General features: G+C 39.3%; 1 protein-coding gene across 2 annotated transcripts in view; it reads left to right on the top strand.

The window, feature by feature from the left end:
• The window catches only part of MARCHF8 (membrane associated ring-CH-type finger 8), a 116,970-nt gene that overhangs the window by 86,180 nt on the left and 13,278 nt on the right, over window positions 1-17,512 (top strand). For both annotated transcript variants that reach the window (XM_057735092.1, XM_057735093.1), the window contains exon 4: window positions 8,971-9,021. In XM_057735092.1, the coding sequence (XP_057591075.1) occupies window positions 8,971-9,021 (51 nt within the window). The remainder of the gene's footprint in view (window positions 1-8,970; window positions 9,022-17,512) is intronic.

Raw genomic sequence — 17,512 nt, 5'->3', positions numbered from 1 at the left:
ACTTTACAGAGAAAAAATCTTGAGATATAATAATCCTTAGATGTTAAAGTACCATGAATGCAACACAGATATACCAGGGCTGTCAACTAAAGAGATTCAGTAAGTCTGATATAGGTCCTAAACTTTCTGTATATTAATGAAACTCCATAGTAGGTAATGGGAATCCCCAACTGAAAACCATTGGCCTAGAATATGCTAGATTCAGATATTAAAAGTAAAGCAGTGACCAAATTAACATTTAAAAAAAATAACAGAAATCATGTCTGATAACAGCTACAGAGTACAGAGCAGCATTAGGACTCTGATAAATAGAAACGTATCATGACAGCACAGTACTGACAAATCTCTTCTCATTTCATAACTCTTCCCATGCAGTTCATCGGTAGTAAGAAATCCAGAAAACCTAGTTAGTCTCAGTACCTTTCCTTTTATAGGATGAAAAGATAAATCTTTGTGATCTTTCAGGGCCCCCTGGGAAATCTCAAAGACAGGTTTAGGAGCAAAAGATATCATGAGATTTTGATTTCATTTTATTTTACATTTAGGATTTGATTTTGTGAAGACAACAACCAAAAGTTTTCAGGAGATCTGAACGTTTAAAAGAGAAATTTGATCATGGGTACTTGAGAAACAATGACTACTCATTTTAAAGTGACAATAAACATTTGAAAAATAAGCATAGAAGGTAACATTATTGTAAAGAATTAAACTCTATCATAAGTGAGGAACCTTTGTTTTCTACTTAAATCAAGGACATGATAAAGTTAACATAAAAAGCACAGAAAATTAATCAGATAAAACAGTGTTACCTAGAGATACTGCAGAGAACGTAAAGAATAACTACTGAGAATAAAGAGGTTAAAGAATAACCTCTGAGAGCAGACCAATTATCAAGAAAATTTGTAACTTTAGCAGTTAAATAAAATCCTAATTTTGCATCAGCATAATAATTGATACTAAAGGAATTAGAAGCTCTTTTATGAAATCTCACTAATTAACCCATGAAAAATGAGCTAGCTTGGGCTAAGGCAGATAAAATTCCCTTTCCTCAAACTTTCTACAACTTTCTTGTTTTGTTCTTCACGAGCTCTTTCTCATTCTGGAGTAACCAACCCTTTTATTTTAGGACAAAACTATTTTTTCCCCTTAATAAACCAAAACCCATCTCATTGCTGGACACATTAAGTTGTACCTCTTGTTATCCATTGCTTCTGATGGTCTTATTCACAGGTGTTAGTGTTGACTTTTAACCAAAGTAACTTCTGTTACACAGAGAAAACTATACACACCATCATTTTAACAGACTAGCAGGGCTAACATCCAGAGTTAACACAACTTTTTCTAGCTACATGTATTCTTTTATTTTTATTTTTTTGGCACACAGGCTTAGTTGCTCCGTGGCATATGGGATCTTCCTGGAGCTGGGATCGAACCCGTGACCTTTGCATTGTCAGGCGGATTCTTAACCACTGCGCCACCTAGGAAGCCCGCTACATGTATTCTTATACAAGTCTTGTAGAGGCAAAAATTGAACACGTTTAACAGATTAACAGATTCAAAGATGCAGTCTCTTTGTAGCACATAAAAATATGAAGCAAAAGTATGTAAATTTAAACTTATGCTTACTAATAAATGTTTCTGGATTCTCACTTATAAATGATCTAGGCATCCAGTGAATATGCATTAACTTATTTATTAGTCCAAGTTGTTAAGTTACCTAAAAATCTTGGAGATTTATCTTTAAGCTGACACACTACAAGGCATATATACTGTTGAAATATGAGTTCATCAGAATAATGATTGGATTTGGTGAAACACAGATATGCATTTTTCATAATCTTAAACATTAGGTGGAGGTAATGGTAGTTTTTTTTTAGTCAGAAAACTTATAAGTTTAGGAAAAATACCTAGATAGAATAAAAAATCTATGCTTATACTCAACACTGGTAAATCAGAAAAGACCTAGCTATGTTTATTAAACTATAAATATTAAACCAATCTCATTTGCCAAAAATTTGCCTAAATTATGTTAATCTGATTTCTTACGGCATTTCTGAATTGGTTTCTGTAGTGATGTTTTTATCATCTAGCACACTGAAAGTATTAGACTTTCACCCTCCCTACTTTCTAGGAATTTTAAGAATATTCTGTTTATACAAGTACTTATCTATCTCTCTAAGTCAACTTCTAGTTCTAGATTCCCTTAATATCATAGGCTTTATAATCTGATAAGATTTATAATATAATTTAATACTATCCCTAGGTAGAAAATTATTACATCTTCACACAATGGAAGTTAAAGACCTTTCTGAATTACAGGCATATAGACCTGCAGGCACAAAGCTTATAGCTTCAATTCTAAAATTTCAGCCGTGGGTCAAGAGTAGACACAAAATTACAAAATGCATCGCTCTGTATCAAAGAGCTATTTTCTTCCCTGTGGGTATGAGTTCTTAATTGATTTGAGCTCTGAACAGACAAATAGACAAACAGAAAAGACTAACAAACCAGATTATCTATAGTCTCACCCGTTAACCCACCTGTAGAAATACAAAGGTTATAAAGATGATGAGACCATAAAACCAAATTCTCAATGGAGGATAATTTATCAAAGATAAACAAATCAAGACAAATTTAGTAGAGAGCCAGAGTTCTTCAAGCAGATCCCAGATTTCCCATCAGGATATTTGAATAGGATAGAATCATGTGGTTTGAATAGAATAGCTCTAAGAGATAACCTCTGACTGGCCTAAAGCAATTAATGTTATCCTGGCCTTCAACCATTCACTGTGCCAAGGAGTAGGGGCAGAATGTTGCTAGGAAACACAAATTCCCTAGCTCAGACAGTGGCTAGACCAAATGACTGGCGTTAGTTACCAGCCTATGCCATTGATTAGAAACAAATAAATGGATGGCAACTTAACTGTAACATAATTTGGCACCAGGAACAGGAGAGTTTGAAGTAACAGACCCTAATGTGGGAATTGACCAAATAGATTTAAATGGTGATACATAGGCAATCTCATCACGGTGATTGTTTTAGGCCACTCAGCACCCACTCCTACAGCTGGGAGGGGGAACCAATCCTACTGAAGGGCAAGGCTGGGAAAGTCAGGGCAAAGGTGTCTAGTTGAAAGCAAATATTAAAACTCTTTTTATTTTTAAGCTCTTTATTGGAATATAATTGCTTTACATTGTGCCAGTTTTTGCTGTACAACAAAGTGAATCAGCTGCATTTATACATATATCCCCTGCCTCCTGGGACTCCCTCCCATCCTCCCTATCCCAGCCCTCTAAGGCATCACCGATCATCAAGTTGATCTCCCTGTGTTACTCAGCAGCTTCCCACTAGCTAGCTATTTTACATTTGGCAGTGTATATATGTCAATACTACTCTCTCACTTCGTCCCAGCTTCCCCTTCACCCCCCACCCCATGTCCTCAAGTCCCTTCTCTACATCTGCATCTTTATTCTTGCCCTGTTACTGGGTTCATCAGCACCATTTTTTTAGATTCCATGTATATGAGTTAGCATACGGTATTTTTCTCTTTCTGGCTTACTTCGCTCTGTATGACAGACTCTAGATCGATCCACCTCACTACAAATATCTCAATTTCATTCATGCATATGGCTGAGTAGTATTCCATTGTATATATGTGCCACATCTTCTTTATCCATTGATGTGTTGATGGGCATTTAGTTTGCTTCCATGTCCAGGTTATTGTAAATAGTGCTGCAGTGAACACTGTGGTACACGTTTCTTTTCAGATTATGGTTTTCTCAGGGTATATGCCCACGAGTGGGATTGCTGGATCGTATGATAGTTCTATTTTTAGTTTTTTAAGGAACCTCCATGCTGTTTTCCATAGTGGCTGTACCATTTTCCATTCCCACCAACAGTGTAGGAAGGTTCCCTTTTCACTGCACCCTCTCCAGCATTTATTGTTTCTAGATATTTTGGTGATGGCCATTCTGACCAGTGTTAGGTGATACCTCATTGTAGCTTTGACTTGCATTTCTCTAATGATCAGTGATGCTGAGCATCTTTTCATGTATTTGTTGGCCATCTGCATGTCTTCTTTGGAGAAATGGAGGCAGTTGACTTTAATGGAGTATTAAAAGTTCATTAATACCATTTCAGAGTCTAAATGCCAGGTAATTGTTGAGTTTTTGTGTTGTACAAAGAATAATATTCACAGTTGTTTCATGGCTGTTAAAATACATATTCCATTTCTAAGTACATAACTGTATGAAGCCAAATAGTCTTTGTTTACTTCAGTCAAAACAGTGTATCAGAAGAGATTGAATGCACAGATATGAGAATCCAGCTGTTTTCTATTTATTAATTTTTATAAAAATGTAAAAACATACTATGCTCACTTTTGTTTGGAAAAATAGTTGCTTTTCATAGAAATTTATTTTAACTGGGCTTATTGTTAATTCTGAATGAAGAGATTCATATTTTTTAAATTGTCCATTTTAATTTCTAATGTGAATATCAATAAATGTAACCTATATAAACAAAAGGTTTTTGGAATCCTCAGTAACTTTTTATGTTGTAAAGGAGATACTGCTGTTCCTTCTGGTATGACATATATATTCTAGGGTGGATGAGGGCAAGAGGAATGCTGGAGAAAGGAATGGCAGTTGTATCAGGAAAGGAAAATATTTTCCTAGAAAACCTCAAGGGTAATATCTTTAGAGAGAACTTTCTTACATATTTACCCTTAATTGAAAAATAGTGTGAGAAAGTGAGAACTTTTGGTTACGTCTGTTGCTGCTCAGAACAAAGTTGGAGTTCTGCTGGTGGCGATGGATATTGGGTAGACAGTTACCTATGTCTGTTACTCAAAGGTAGTGGGGTGTGTGTGTGTGTGTGTGTGTTTAATGACTGGTCATGTTCAGAGTTTCAGGGATACTCACACATGAAGTTCTATCATTTGACTCCTTTGTACAGAATCCCCAGAACCTGCTTAGACATCTCACCTCATTGTCATCTTGTTAATTCTTGGCTTCTTCCAGGGCATGTTTGGTCTCAGTAGGCTCTGCATCTTGGCTCTGCCCCCAAGGTGCATTTTATTGGACTCACACATGGACTTGCAAAATCATTGACAGGACTGATTAAATTGGAAATGTCCCATAATTTTCAACAGAGCTTCTCTTTATCTTTGTGATTGGTAATTTCTTACATTAACAAAACTTTCCTTTCTCACACTTAGACTCAGTTTTTTTCAGTCTATTTGTCAGTCTGTTTCCTGACTGACGTTATTTGTAGTAACTGAGTTGTAAGCTCACTGCCAGCTTTTACACAGAAATTTACCCTTTCAGTAGTCATGATTTGCTTTTTTATTTTTTTTATTTTTTTATTTTTTATTTTTTTTAAATTTTTTTTTTTTTTTTTTTTTTGGCACACGGGCTTAGTTGCTCCGTGGCATGTGGGATCTTCCTGGAGCTGGGATCGAACCCGTGACCTCTGCACTGGCAGGCGGATTCTTAACCACTGCGCCACCTAGGAAGCCCAGATTTGCTTTTTTAAAAATGAGTTATAGCCTGTATGAATTATTCTGGCCCAAGATTTAGAATCAGACCTGCATCTTTAAGTGTGGCCTGGGAATCAGCAGCATGAGAATAACCTGGGAGCTTATTAGAAACACAGAATTTCAACCTACCTCAGACCTAACAGTTTGCATTTTAGCAAGATCCCTAAGTAATTCAGGTGTGCAAAGTTTCAGAAAGACTGGTCTAAGGGAGACAACAGATGAGAAGAGGGCATGGAGCTGTGTTCTGAGGAGCTTTCTTGTTTAATGTAGACAAAAAGAGCCCATAAAGAGATGTGGAGATGAGAGCCAGCCAGGGAGGTGTGTGGTATAGCAGTGTGACATCCCATGTCCTCTGTGAGGAAGGAGAGTGCAAGAGGCTCTTGTCTCTCCCAGGGTTACAGGATGGTGGGACCCACTGAGCAATGACGGAACGTATTAGAGATTGTGTGAAGATAATTTGCCAGGTGTTTGTCACTTCAGCTTGAACTGGAATGGAACTCTTTTTCTCTTTGTTATGACGCATTCCAGTTCTAGACATTGATGTTTGGTAAACTTTCCTTCTTATTCAGAAACTTGACAGTCTGACTGTAGGAGGGAATGGTGTCACCTATTCTACCCTGATGTAATTTATGTATGTGCTTTTTTTTATGTCATTCTTCACCTTTTCCCTAGTTGTACATTCCTCATCGAAACACTATTTCGGGGCACTTCTGCGATAATGTTAACATTGGCACAGGCCTAGGAGTTAGATTTATTTTTGTCCATATTCTGTGCCTCATACAGTTGTTTGCATATGGCAGTTGCATAGTAAATAAGTGTGGAATGAATGAGTATGAACTGACTTGAATGAATCCTGGGATTTGCTTCCTTTCAGTAAATCCAAATAAACGTAGCGATGTTTAAGGGGAAAAAAAAAGCCAAAAGTATGTTCTGTTGGAACTGAATTGTTAATTTCCTATGAAGTTAATAGAGAAACAATACCAAATATTGACAGGTTTCAGGCTTTAAAATATCTGTATCTTCTGTGGCTAGTTATTTGCTTTTACCATGTAAAATATTGAATTGTTCTAACAAGGAAAACAGAATAAAGGCTTACATCATTAAATTTATTTCTCAAGTTCATAAGGTAAAGAGCACCTTTTAGATCGCAGTCTGGATTTATAATGTTACCTAGCTTAACAGTTAGGCCTCTCCCCACCTCAGTGCCATTCTCTACAGAATAATGAATGTCAGAAAGGTCTAGGACGTGAATTACTGCTGCTCAGAACTTTTCTTGTGGATTTCCAGATGGTGTTAAACTGGCCATTTCTTGTAAGGTAGTGGGTAATTTGATAGCAGTTATAATTGGTTTTCTGTACAAGTAATCCAAAGCATATGGTATCTTTGTTTTAATTTAGTAAATTAAAATTTAGTAGTAAATCGCCAGCAGATGAGCCTTTAAATCAGATTCACAACAGTGCCCTGTGTTTGTCCCTAGTACGTTCTTGACTCATGAATGAAATCTGAATGATTGTAGATTTACCTTTTCTGTGAACAGAGGGACTCTCATTTCCCAGAGAAATAGATATTGGTGATATATTGCCAACATCTTGAGCATACTTTATAACTGTATTTTTTTCCTTTATACCTATCTAAATGATGAACTTAAGACCAAGAAGCATTCCATGAGACGAAACACTTAATAGCACTGTCTGTATTGTATTACATTTAAGAGACTTGAACTTCTGTTTCTACTCAGACTTACAAAGTAAGGGAGAATATAATAAAATTATTCCCCAAATTACACAAACACATTGCTATAGACAACATTACCAAAACATGTGCTGACTGGCAGGATACTTGGGAGTTCTTGAAACGTTTCTTCATCATTATTTTAGTGATATCAAGTGTTCAGAAGCCACGTGTACAGAAGTCAAGGCAGTCTGTGATTTGGTAGATTGAGGGGAAGGAGAAAGTCAAAATTTTCTTCATGGCCAGCTTTCTTTAAGGAGAGCCTTGGTGGTCTGGAATCAACTCTTCCTCAAAGGAGTTTTTAAATGATCTACCAGTTCCTTTGTACTTCCTTCTGATCAAAGAATTTTACATACATCTCAACCTTCTCTGGTTTTCACTGTGGTTATTGCATGGCATGTAAACTGAATAGAGAATAGATAATGTAAAAAATACACGTAAGATCATCTCTTCCATTTGTAATAGTTTTTTTTTTTTTTTTTAACTCATTTGATTTAGAGCAAGGCTGAGTGGATTCAGGGAAAGTTACTTTATTATTTTTAAAAATCAGATTTACATTTGGGAACATTTGCTTTTTTTAGAAGTTTATAGTGTTGAATATTATTGTATTCATTTTCTAGGGCTACCATAGAAAAGTACCACAGACTGGCTGGTTTCAACAACAGGAGTTTATTTTCTCACAGTTCTGGAGGCTAGGCGTCCAAGATCAGGGTGTCATCAGGTTTGGTTTTTCCTGTGGACCTCTTTCGTTAATGTGTGGATAGATGGCCATCTTCTCCCTACATCTTTTGTCTGTGTATATCTGTGTCCTAATTTCATCTTCTTATAAGGACACCATTTATATTGGATTAGGGCCCAGCCTAATGGCCTCATTGTAACATAGTTACCTCTTTAAAGACTCCCATCTCCAAATGTAGTCACCTTCTGAGTAATGGGAGTTAGGACTTCAACATATGAGTTGGGGGTGGAAGGGATAACAATTCAGTCTATAACAGTTATGTATCAGGGAGGTCAATTTAAAAGCAGAAAGACCAGGTAGAAAGTTATTAAAGAATTCCAAGTAAGAAGTGAAGAGAACATAAACGAAGGCATTGACAGTAGAAATGGAGATGGGATTTGAGATTGAGAGACATTAGGGAGGAAGAATTTGATAAAGAAAGACTTTGTGACTTGAAGATGGAGGAGTGTGAGAAGGAGGCTAGCTGGACTTTCAGATTTCTCTAATCCAGGAGGAGAAACAAGCTTGAGGGAGTAGGTGTGAGCTGTGCAGTATCCCTGTGGAGTACCCAACACTTTGCAGCCAGACAGCCTGGGTGGGGTCAGCTGTCCTGCTTTCTTCTTCCCCATCTTACAGTGGCTCCTTATTGCTTGGACCACATCATATACAACTGAACACGCAGCTTCTTGCCTCTGAACCTCCACCTGAATGCTTCTTAAGATACTTACTGCCCTCTTATTTTTAGAGTTAGTTCCAAATTCCTGTCCTTTTCCTGTTAATAAATTCCTTTAAGTCAAGGACTGTTGTTTTATTCATCTTTGGCAAATCCTCCAGTATCTAATAGCTGGCCCTGTACATAAGAGTTTGTACAGCAAATTCTAGTTGAGGGAATGATTTGTTCATGGGATTGTTATGTTCAATTACTTGTTTGCCCACTTTAATCAAAGCTTGTTACTTAACACCTGTTTGGTTTTCTTGCAGAATGAGAAGACTTTGGGACATTCCATGAGTCATTCAAGTAACATTTCTAAGGTAGAGTGCCACTGAAACATTATTTTTGTAGCTTGGGGCTTTTATATTCTTATACCTGGCATGTGTTCACACTCTTTTCTTTTAAAGACATAAAGTTCTCAACATACTGCTTTAATCTGCTCTGGGACCATGTGAGGTATATAGCAGTTATATTTTTCTAGTGAGGCAATTCTCAGTGTGTGTTGGGGGAGTGACTGATAGGAGAAAATCCCATTTCTTCCAGTAGAAATTGTTTACTTTCAGGTAAAAGAAATCTCAGAGAGTCCTCAGAGAATCTGTCACCTCAATTAGGAAAGCATTTGACTGATGCTAACAAAAAATCAACTCTACTGACTTAAGTAACTGTGATTTATGTGGTTCTGATGACAGTTCTGGAGGTGAACAGTTCAGGGCTGGTGTAGTTGCTCACATATGTTGCTGGGGACGCAGGCTCTTTCCACTTTCTTTGTGCCTCCTTCCTTGGCACATTGGCATCCTCATGTTTGGTCTCAAGCTGGGAGCTGGACCTCCAGGCACCCTGGCTATGGAGTCTGTCAGTTGAGAGTGACCCTTTTCAACAGGAAGGCAAAAAAAGCTTTCACAGAAGCCCCACTCAGCTGCCTGACCTCTGCTTACGTCTCACTGGTCAGAACTGGATCACAAGACCACCGCCAGCTGGAACGTGGCTAGGAAAAGGAGGACAGAGGGGGTAAATCGGCCAACCAGCAGCAGCTGATGCACCTGTGGGATAGTCACTTGAGTAGCCTGCCAGGAGCACATCAGATGCTTGGAGCCAGCAGACGGTGTCTCCCATGCTGTGAGCTTGCTCCCAGGCACTGCTCATTTCTCAGCCCGGACTCGGGCTCTGGCCAACCCCTTGTCCATGCAGGCGTGTCTGTGAAGGTTTCTTGCAAAGATGGACCTTCTCCCCATGTCTATGTCAGGTCCTGACAGGAAGATCTGAACAGTGTGACAAAACCTGTCCTGCTGTCTCAGGCCTCTTAATTTCTCTAAAATAAGCAGTCACATTATATGCCAAATGTTTTTCATTCATATCACTCTATATTATACTTTTGAATTAAAAGTAAAATATAGAAAATCCTTTTACACATTACTTAATCTGTTCTTAGGCATACTTGTGATCTAATCATGTCATTCTGCCACTGAATTTTGGGTAAAAAAGAAAAGCCCATAGTGCTTAGTGTGCCTAAAGGCCCTTTACAGAGTGCTTCTTGGTTCATTGCTGACCTGACCTTCCCCCAGACCAGTGCGAGGTCGCTCAGCCACCTTGTATAAATACCTTTCACCACATCTGCTCTTCCAGCCTCCTTTTCTTTTGCTGTTCCTTCAGCCAGGAATGCTGGAACTCTAGAACTGTGTAGTGGTAGATCATTACTGTCTGAGTAAAATGGCCTGTTTTGCCCTGCCACATTTTGAAGGAGCTGTCCAGCATATAAGCACAGAGAAAGGTAAGAAGGTGTAGATCCAAATGGCCTGTCTGGTTAAGTTGAATTAAACATTTTAAAAGCACACAGTAGCACTCATTGCCTTGCTCCAATGGCTAAGAGCAGTTCTGAAGGATGTTATTATCCTGTGCCTCAAATATATGTTTTTTTGTTTGTTTATGGTTTTAGTAGGATTTTATTTGAAGGAAAGTTTCCTCCTATAGTTAAAAAAGTTTGTAAACTACTGGCTTACAATGTCTCAAGGAACATTTTATGGGCTTGGCACAGGCCTGGGGTGTGGGCCTTCTGAGTTGTTCTGTGAGGGTTTTAGAGGGTTAGGTAGATAAGGTTTATTAGTCACGTGACTTTGGGAAAGGACACTTCTCTGAACTTTAATTTCTTGATGAGTGAAATTAGGGTAATAACACAACCTTCAGACCTGTTGTGAGTCTTTGGGATAATGTTTGCAAGGGGCCATGGGACAGCTCCCGCATTGCAGTGAGTCAGTAAACTGACTCTTCTCAGACTTAGTTGAATTCTGGTGATCTTAGGTTGATTGGGGCAGGGTAGTCCTTGATGGTAGCTGTTAGTACTTCATTACTCATCAGAGACAGAACTACAGGCAGACATTGTTTTACTGCATTTCACTTTATTGCCCTTTTCAAATATCGAGTTTTTTACTAATTGAAGGTTTGTGGCAACCTTGCATTGAGCAAGTCTTTCGGCACCATTTTTCCAACTTCATTTGCTCACTTGTCTCTGTGTCACATTTTGGTAATTCTCTAAATATTTCAAACTTTTTCGTTAGTATTATATTTGTTACAGTGATCTGTGATCAGTGATCTTTGATGTCACTACTACGACTTGCTGAAGGCTCAGATGATGACTAACCTTTTTTAACAATAAAGTATTTTTTAATTAAGGTATGTACATTTTTTTTTAGTTACAATGTTACTTCAAAGTTAATAGACTACAGTATAGTGTAAACATAACTTTTATGTGCACTAGGAAACTAAAGAATTTGTGTGACTGGCTTTATTTAGGGTTGTCCAGAACCGAACTCACAATATCTCCGAGGTTTGCCTGTATATGCTTTAAAATAAATATCGCCTGGGGGTGGAAATCAAGAAATCTAATCAAAACTCTGCCTTTTTTCCTTCTTGCACACATTTTTATCGTGGGGCCTTCATGCCAGGCGCTGAGCTAGGTGCTGGTGTAAAATGTTGAGCAAAACAAGGCCACTGACGTGGAGCTTTCCTGTAGTCAGGGTTGGAATTTTCTTAACAAGAAGTTTTAGCTTCACACTTTAACACTCTTAGGAACAGGGGAACTGTGAAAGCCTCAAAGCTTTCTGCCACAGAGCAGAAAGAAGATTTGGGTATCTTGCATTTCCACAACAGGAGTTCCTGCACACTTAACTGGGATCAAAAGAAAACCACATAAGTGGGGAGTCTTGTTTGCTCACACCACTGACTTCTCATTGATGGCCTTAGCATGAAGTTTTGTTGCAAAATGTAAGCCTCCTTAAGTATGCTAGGCATGAACCAGTTAAATGGGGCTGAAGAACAGAGGGCAGGACTGCTGTGAAAGATAACTTCTTTTTGAGAATGCAGTTCTTTCTTGTGGTATTTATAAAATGAGCCTGTTGTTTGAGGCTACTTTTAGGCCAAGACATGTAAAACTCTTGTTTTCAGGGTAGCAGACATAGTTAAGCAGATGCTTCATATACTTGAGATAGAAGATACAAAAAAAGGTCAGACAGTCAACATGTTTTATGCTACCTGAGATCTCTGTTGTCTTTGTCAAGAGACTTTCCCTGGCCACTCAGCCTCTAGCTGGGTTTCAGGCTAGTTTGTGCTCACATTAGTCAGTCACCTGAAGTCTGTGTTATGCTCCTATTAAAAAAAACTATTACAAAATGTTCCTCATATGTCACCTAAACTCTTATTCTGTCACCCACCGCTGGTCGCGATTCTGACCTTTGTGAACTAGAGCCCTGACAGACAAAGGGATTTGGGAGGCTGTGTGGTGGAGAGAGGGGGAGGGGTGGAGGTGCGGTCTCTGCTGTAGGAGTGATGTGCAGCCTTACTCCCAGCGTGACTCGGAGCCCAGGCTGGTGGGGGGAATGCAGTGAGGTACTGACACGGCCTTCAGGTGGACGCGAGTGGTCATGGAGGTTGCTCCTGGAAGGCCTGCCATGTTAGGGTGAGATGACGTGCCTCCCTGTCTGCGGGTATTGTACCACCCCATCCCCCTACCTGCAGGCTGTTTCATCCCTCGGCCTAAAGTATCCTCAACGGTAACGTGTACAAGGAGGCCCAGTGCAGCGTTTATGAGTATTGCGTGAGTTCAGATTTTGTCCAACACTTAACTGTGTGCCAGACATGATGCTTTGAATGCTGAACTAAACAGAGAAGAGAGGAATAAGCAGACCTCTATAAAATACCTGCAGGCAGAGCTATTCTGAAGGTGAAAGAAAAGGGGCTGAGGCACAGAACTGTGAGGAACCAGTATTAAAAGGGCTGCTCAGGGAAAGTATGGCTAAGGAGGGGATACTTAAAGCAGGACATAAAAGGCAAAAAGGAGCTGGCCAGAATGGGGTTCAGCTGTAGTAGAGAACTGGTTTGTCACCTCCTTGGGAAATCCAGTTCTTTAGGTAGAGATGAAAGGCAGATATTTGCAGCCTGAGTTACTAGGAGTGATGACTGTCATGGCCACCCAATCGCAAGGTACCTGTAAACCCTGGGGCTGTGATAGTTGGGGCCATTCCAGTGAGGACCATTGTACTTTGACCTAAAACCCTTTAGAGGAAGATTAGAATTCCCTAAGGAGGCTTGAACTCACTCTGTCCAAATGGAATTTTTTAAGATATGAGGAATTGGCCAGGTTCATTGTGGGGGCTGGGCTTTCTCGAGTCTTGCTGATCTCTTTCAAGAAGGGTTTATGTGCAGGAAAGGGCAGCACACAGCCATGGTGTTAGTTTACCCTGAGGGAAGCATTCTTATTCATCCCTGGGAATTGGATTTGGTCCAGGTGACACAATTTCTTGAGCAAGTTCATGATTGGCAGCACTTACCACAGGGAGATGGCAGTGGCAAGCTAGACATCCGTCATGGAGCCTGGAGTGTGGGTGCCCTCCTCCCTGCAGCCAAGCAAGTTCACTAAACTCCAGAAGTTGCTGAAGACTGGTACCTGGCAGAATATTTTAGAGCTCTGCATAATTTTATTCGGATACCATGAGCATTATGTGCCTGCCTCTGGTTAATCAAATATTCCTGGGTAGAAGTCAGATTGGACATGTTTAATGAGCACTTAAAATTTCTGCTGTTCTGTTTGAATTTGAGCAGTGACTCTCCTAGAGCCCTTGAATATTTTCTAGTTAATGTTGCCATTAGATAGGATGAGATACAGCAGAATGTCACATGTCAGATGTAAATACAGCCTTAGGATGGTGACTTGCTGGCCACACACCTTGATGCGATTGTCAAGACCAAGGTCTGCTTCTCTCTGTTTCTGAATATAGAGTTAACCAGTGACAGATTTAGACTACTCAGACCTATGGGTTAAGTATAAGACACATGTGCCTTTCTTAATTTATACTGAAGAAAACAACTGTCCCAAAGACAAGATACCCATTTTCATACAGCAGAAACAAGGAAAATGAATTGGCAGAGTTGAATGACATCAAATGGTAACAGCCTGCTTCATGTGTGTCATGAACACCATGTAGCCTCACATTGGGCCCTGATGGAGCTCTGTGGTCAATGTCTTGCTATTTGGCTCCCTTTTTGCAAAGAGTGACCATATTTTCTTCCTCCCTCCCTCCCTCCCTTCCTTCCTTCCTTTCTTTCTTTTTCTTTCTCTCTCTCTCTTTCCCTCTTTTTCTCTCTCTCTCTTTCTTTCTTTCTCCTTCTCTTCTCTTCTCTTCTCTTCTCTTCTCTTCTCTTCTCTTCTCTTCTCTTCTCTTCTCTTCTCTTCTCTTCTCTTCTCTTCTTTCTCTTCTCCTTCTGACTGGTTACAATTTAGTTTTTGGCTAAGGCTTTAGACCAGCAGTTTTCAGTTTGGTTCTTAAACCTGAGATACCTGCAAGTTTACTCTGCAGACCATCAAGCAGTAGTAGTCCACCTGGAAGCGTTCTTCACAGTGGAGGCATTCCAAGAATGGTGTGTGTTGCATTTCTGCATCTCTGATTTTATTTGATCCTCATCGCAGCCCTGTGGATTATTGACCTGATTTTTAAATGATTAAATTCCTGCTCCAGGTGGTATGCTCTTGGGAGGTGGTGTGCTTAGTGAACTGGCCCCAGGATACACACAGACTGAGGACTTTGGAGTCAAAAGCCAGTGGTTTTGCTAGCACCTCAGGATTTTCTCAAAAGAATTATTAGGAATAAAAATGTATTTCAATTATATTTGAAAAATTAAATATTTAAAGGAAGTCTGTAGTAGTAAAGGGTGCTTTTGAGTAATAACTCAGAAACCCAGCCTTTTCACCATGGTATTTCTGGTGATTTGGGGGTTTTTATATGGTTACGCTTATAGTTTCTGAGAACATGAAGCCATCTTTGCTCAGAAATTATTTTCAATATAATTTATTGAAAATAAGTTATGTTTGCAAGATCCTCAACAGTAGCTTAAAGACGTGCTTTGTAAGATGAGCCATGAGAAAGTCCCTTCAGCTGTCTTCCCTCTAGTAGTGCTATGACATATGCCCCTCATTATGCTGGGGATAGATTATTATTCACATAAATCCAGCTCTTGCTAAAAGGCCACCGAAGAAAAGAATTCAGTGTTAGCGCTACTTGCTAGACAATGCCAAGAGTCATTTATAATGGAAATCACTTTAGAATTCAGTAGTTTTTATTGTACACTCTCCTCCATGAATTCTATATTGTATATATTCTATATTGACCTTTTTAATGGTCAGTTTTAATTAATTGCTGTTGTGAAGGCTCATTCTTGGCACAGCCCTTCATCAGGAGTCATTGTGCATTTATCAGAGCAGCCACAGAACTGGCCTCTCCTCCTTTAATTGTAGGTCATTTTGCAAGTTGAATACAACTGGGTGTTTATTTTTAGAAATCAGAAGCTCTCATAATGAAGCATTTCTTTTCACAGAGGAACTTCTGTGCTAAGCAGAAAGTTTGCTGAAATGCAATCTCAGTCTGTACATTACAGTGTCTAAACACCAAATGATTCTCTGTTTGGCTTTATTATATGAAATCAGGCCTGCTGAGCAGCAGTAAGGACCCGATCACTATCTCTTAGTTTGGGGGCAGGAGGGCAGTTGCATTTACTAACCTCCTGAGAGGAAGTAAAGGTAAGGTGGTCAGGTAAGCAGAATTTCTAAAGTGGCGCCCCCAAAGATGTCCCACCCTGATGCCCAGAGCCAGTCACTATGATGAGATATTGCTGCCAAGATGATTGTATGAATGGAATCATGTGAGCTTTTAAAGGTGGAGAGCTTTCTCTGGCTGGTGCAAGATTGGAAGCAAGAATGGGCTTGAAGATGGGGAGGGATGGATGGGGAATGCAGGCAACCCCTGGCTGACAACCAGCAAGTGAACAGGTCCTCAGTCCTAAAGCTGCTAGGAACTGCCTTCTGCCAGTAACCTGAATGAACATGGAAGTACATTGTTCACCAGAGCCGCCACAAAGAAGGGAGGCCCTGAACAGAGGGTCCCATCATGCTGTGCGTCAGATGATACATTTGTGGTTTTGAGCCACTAATTTTGTGGTAATTTAACACAGTAATAGAAATCTAATACAGGTGGCAAATGCCATCTTTGTAGAGGAAAAACCTCTCTCTTGATAGCTGTCAGAGCCCTTCACTTTCAAAATCTCTGTGCTAACAATGTAACTTGCTTTTTTTTTTTTTTAAGATTATTTTTATGTGCACCATTTCAAAAGTCTTTATTGAATTTGTTACAATATTGCTTCTGTTTTATGTTTTGGTTATTTTTGACTGTGAGGCATGTGGGATCTTAGCTCCCCAACCAGGGATCCAACCTGCACCCTCTGCACTGGAAGGTGAAATCTTAACCACTGGGCCACCAGGGAAGTCCCTGACATGTTTTCTTGATTTAGCCATCTGCTTCTTCTTTTACTTATTTTGATATTTTGGATTTTTTTTTGGTAGATATACAGTAGTGCAATGACTTTCAAATTATGTTGGCCATGATCCTTTCTAAGAAATAGTTTTACATTGAAACTCAGTTCACTGACACACACAACTGAAAAAAAAATTCCCTCAAAGACTTAATCATCATGTCAGAAGCACTCTGACATCTATTTTATTTCATTTTAAAAAATGTAGGTCATGACCCATGAAATCAAGTTCTTTACCAGTTTTCCTAGAATTGGAAAATCATAACAGTTGATTGTGCAGTTTTATTGTCCTTCTTAGACTTTCAGTCACGTTAATTTAAAAATAAATTTGTGTTTAGGAAATACCTGTTCATAGTTAGGTGTTGTAAGGTTGGGAAGGGTTTTCATGAAAAGTTGACGTCCCTCCTCTCCAGGGTCCCTGCTCTCCCGTGTTTCACAGGTAACCACTGTTGGGAGCCATTGACAGATAGTTTGCACATGCCAGCATGCATGGCATGGCTCTCCCCTCTGCCTGCTCCCTCCATATACCCCTTACTGCACAGAATGAGCTTTCCCTTCTTTTAATGATTGCCTACGTCCCTTTGCTCCCACAATTTTGTACAAACGTCTTCATGCATATGTGTGAGGGTGAATTCCTAAAAGAAGAGTTGCTGGGACAAAGTGGATGTGCATTTCTACTTCTCAGCGAAATTGCCGTCTTAGGATGGAGGTTTACCAGATTACTTTCCCACAAGCAACGTGCAAGCATGCTTGTTACACCTTACTTTTGCCAACACAGGTATTTGGCTTTTTTTAAACTTTTTGTTGTTGATGATGTATTTCTCTTTGGAGCTTTAATTTGTATTTCTTGTTGTGAGAGAATTTAAGCATCTTCTTATGTTTTAAGAGCCATCTGTATTTCCTTTCCTATTTTTTGATTGTCTTTGGTTTGATAAACTCTCATTTGAGGTCTGTTGTAAA

The sequence above is a fragment of the Hippopotamus amphibius genome, chromosome 5 (assembly GCF_030028045.1).
Source record: "Hippopotamus amphibius kiboko isolate mHipAmp2 chromosome 5, mHipAmp2.hap2, whole genome shotgun sequence".
NCBI lineage: Eukaryota > Metazoa > Chordata > Mammalia > Artiodactyla > Hippopotamidae > Hippopotamus > Hippopotamus amphibius.
The sequence above is the reverse complement of the archived record's forward strand: the minus strand, read 5'-3'. Positions and strand labels throughout refer to the sequence as shown.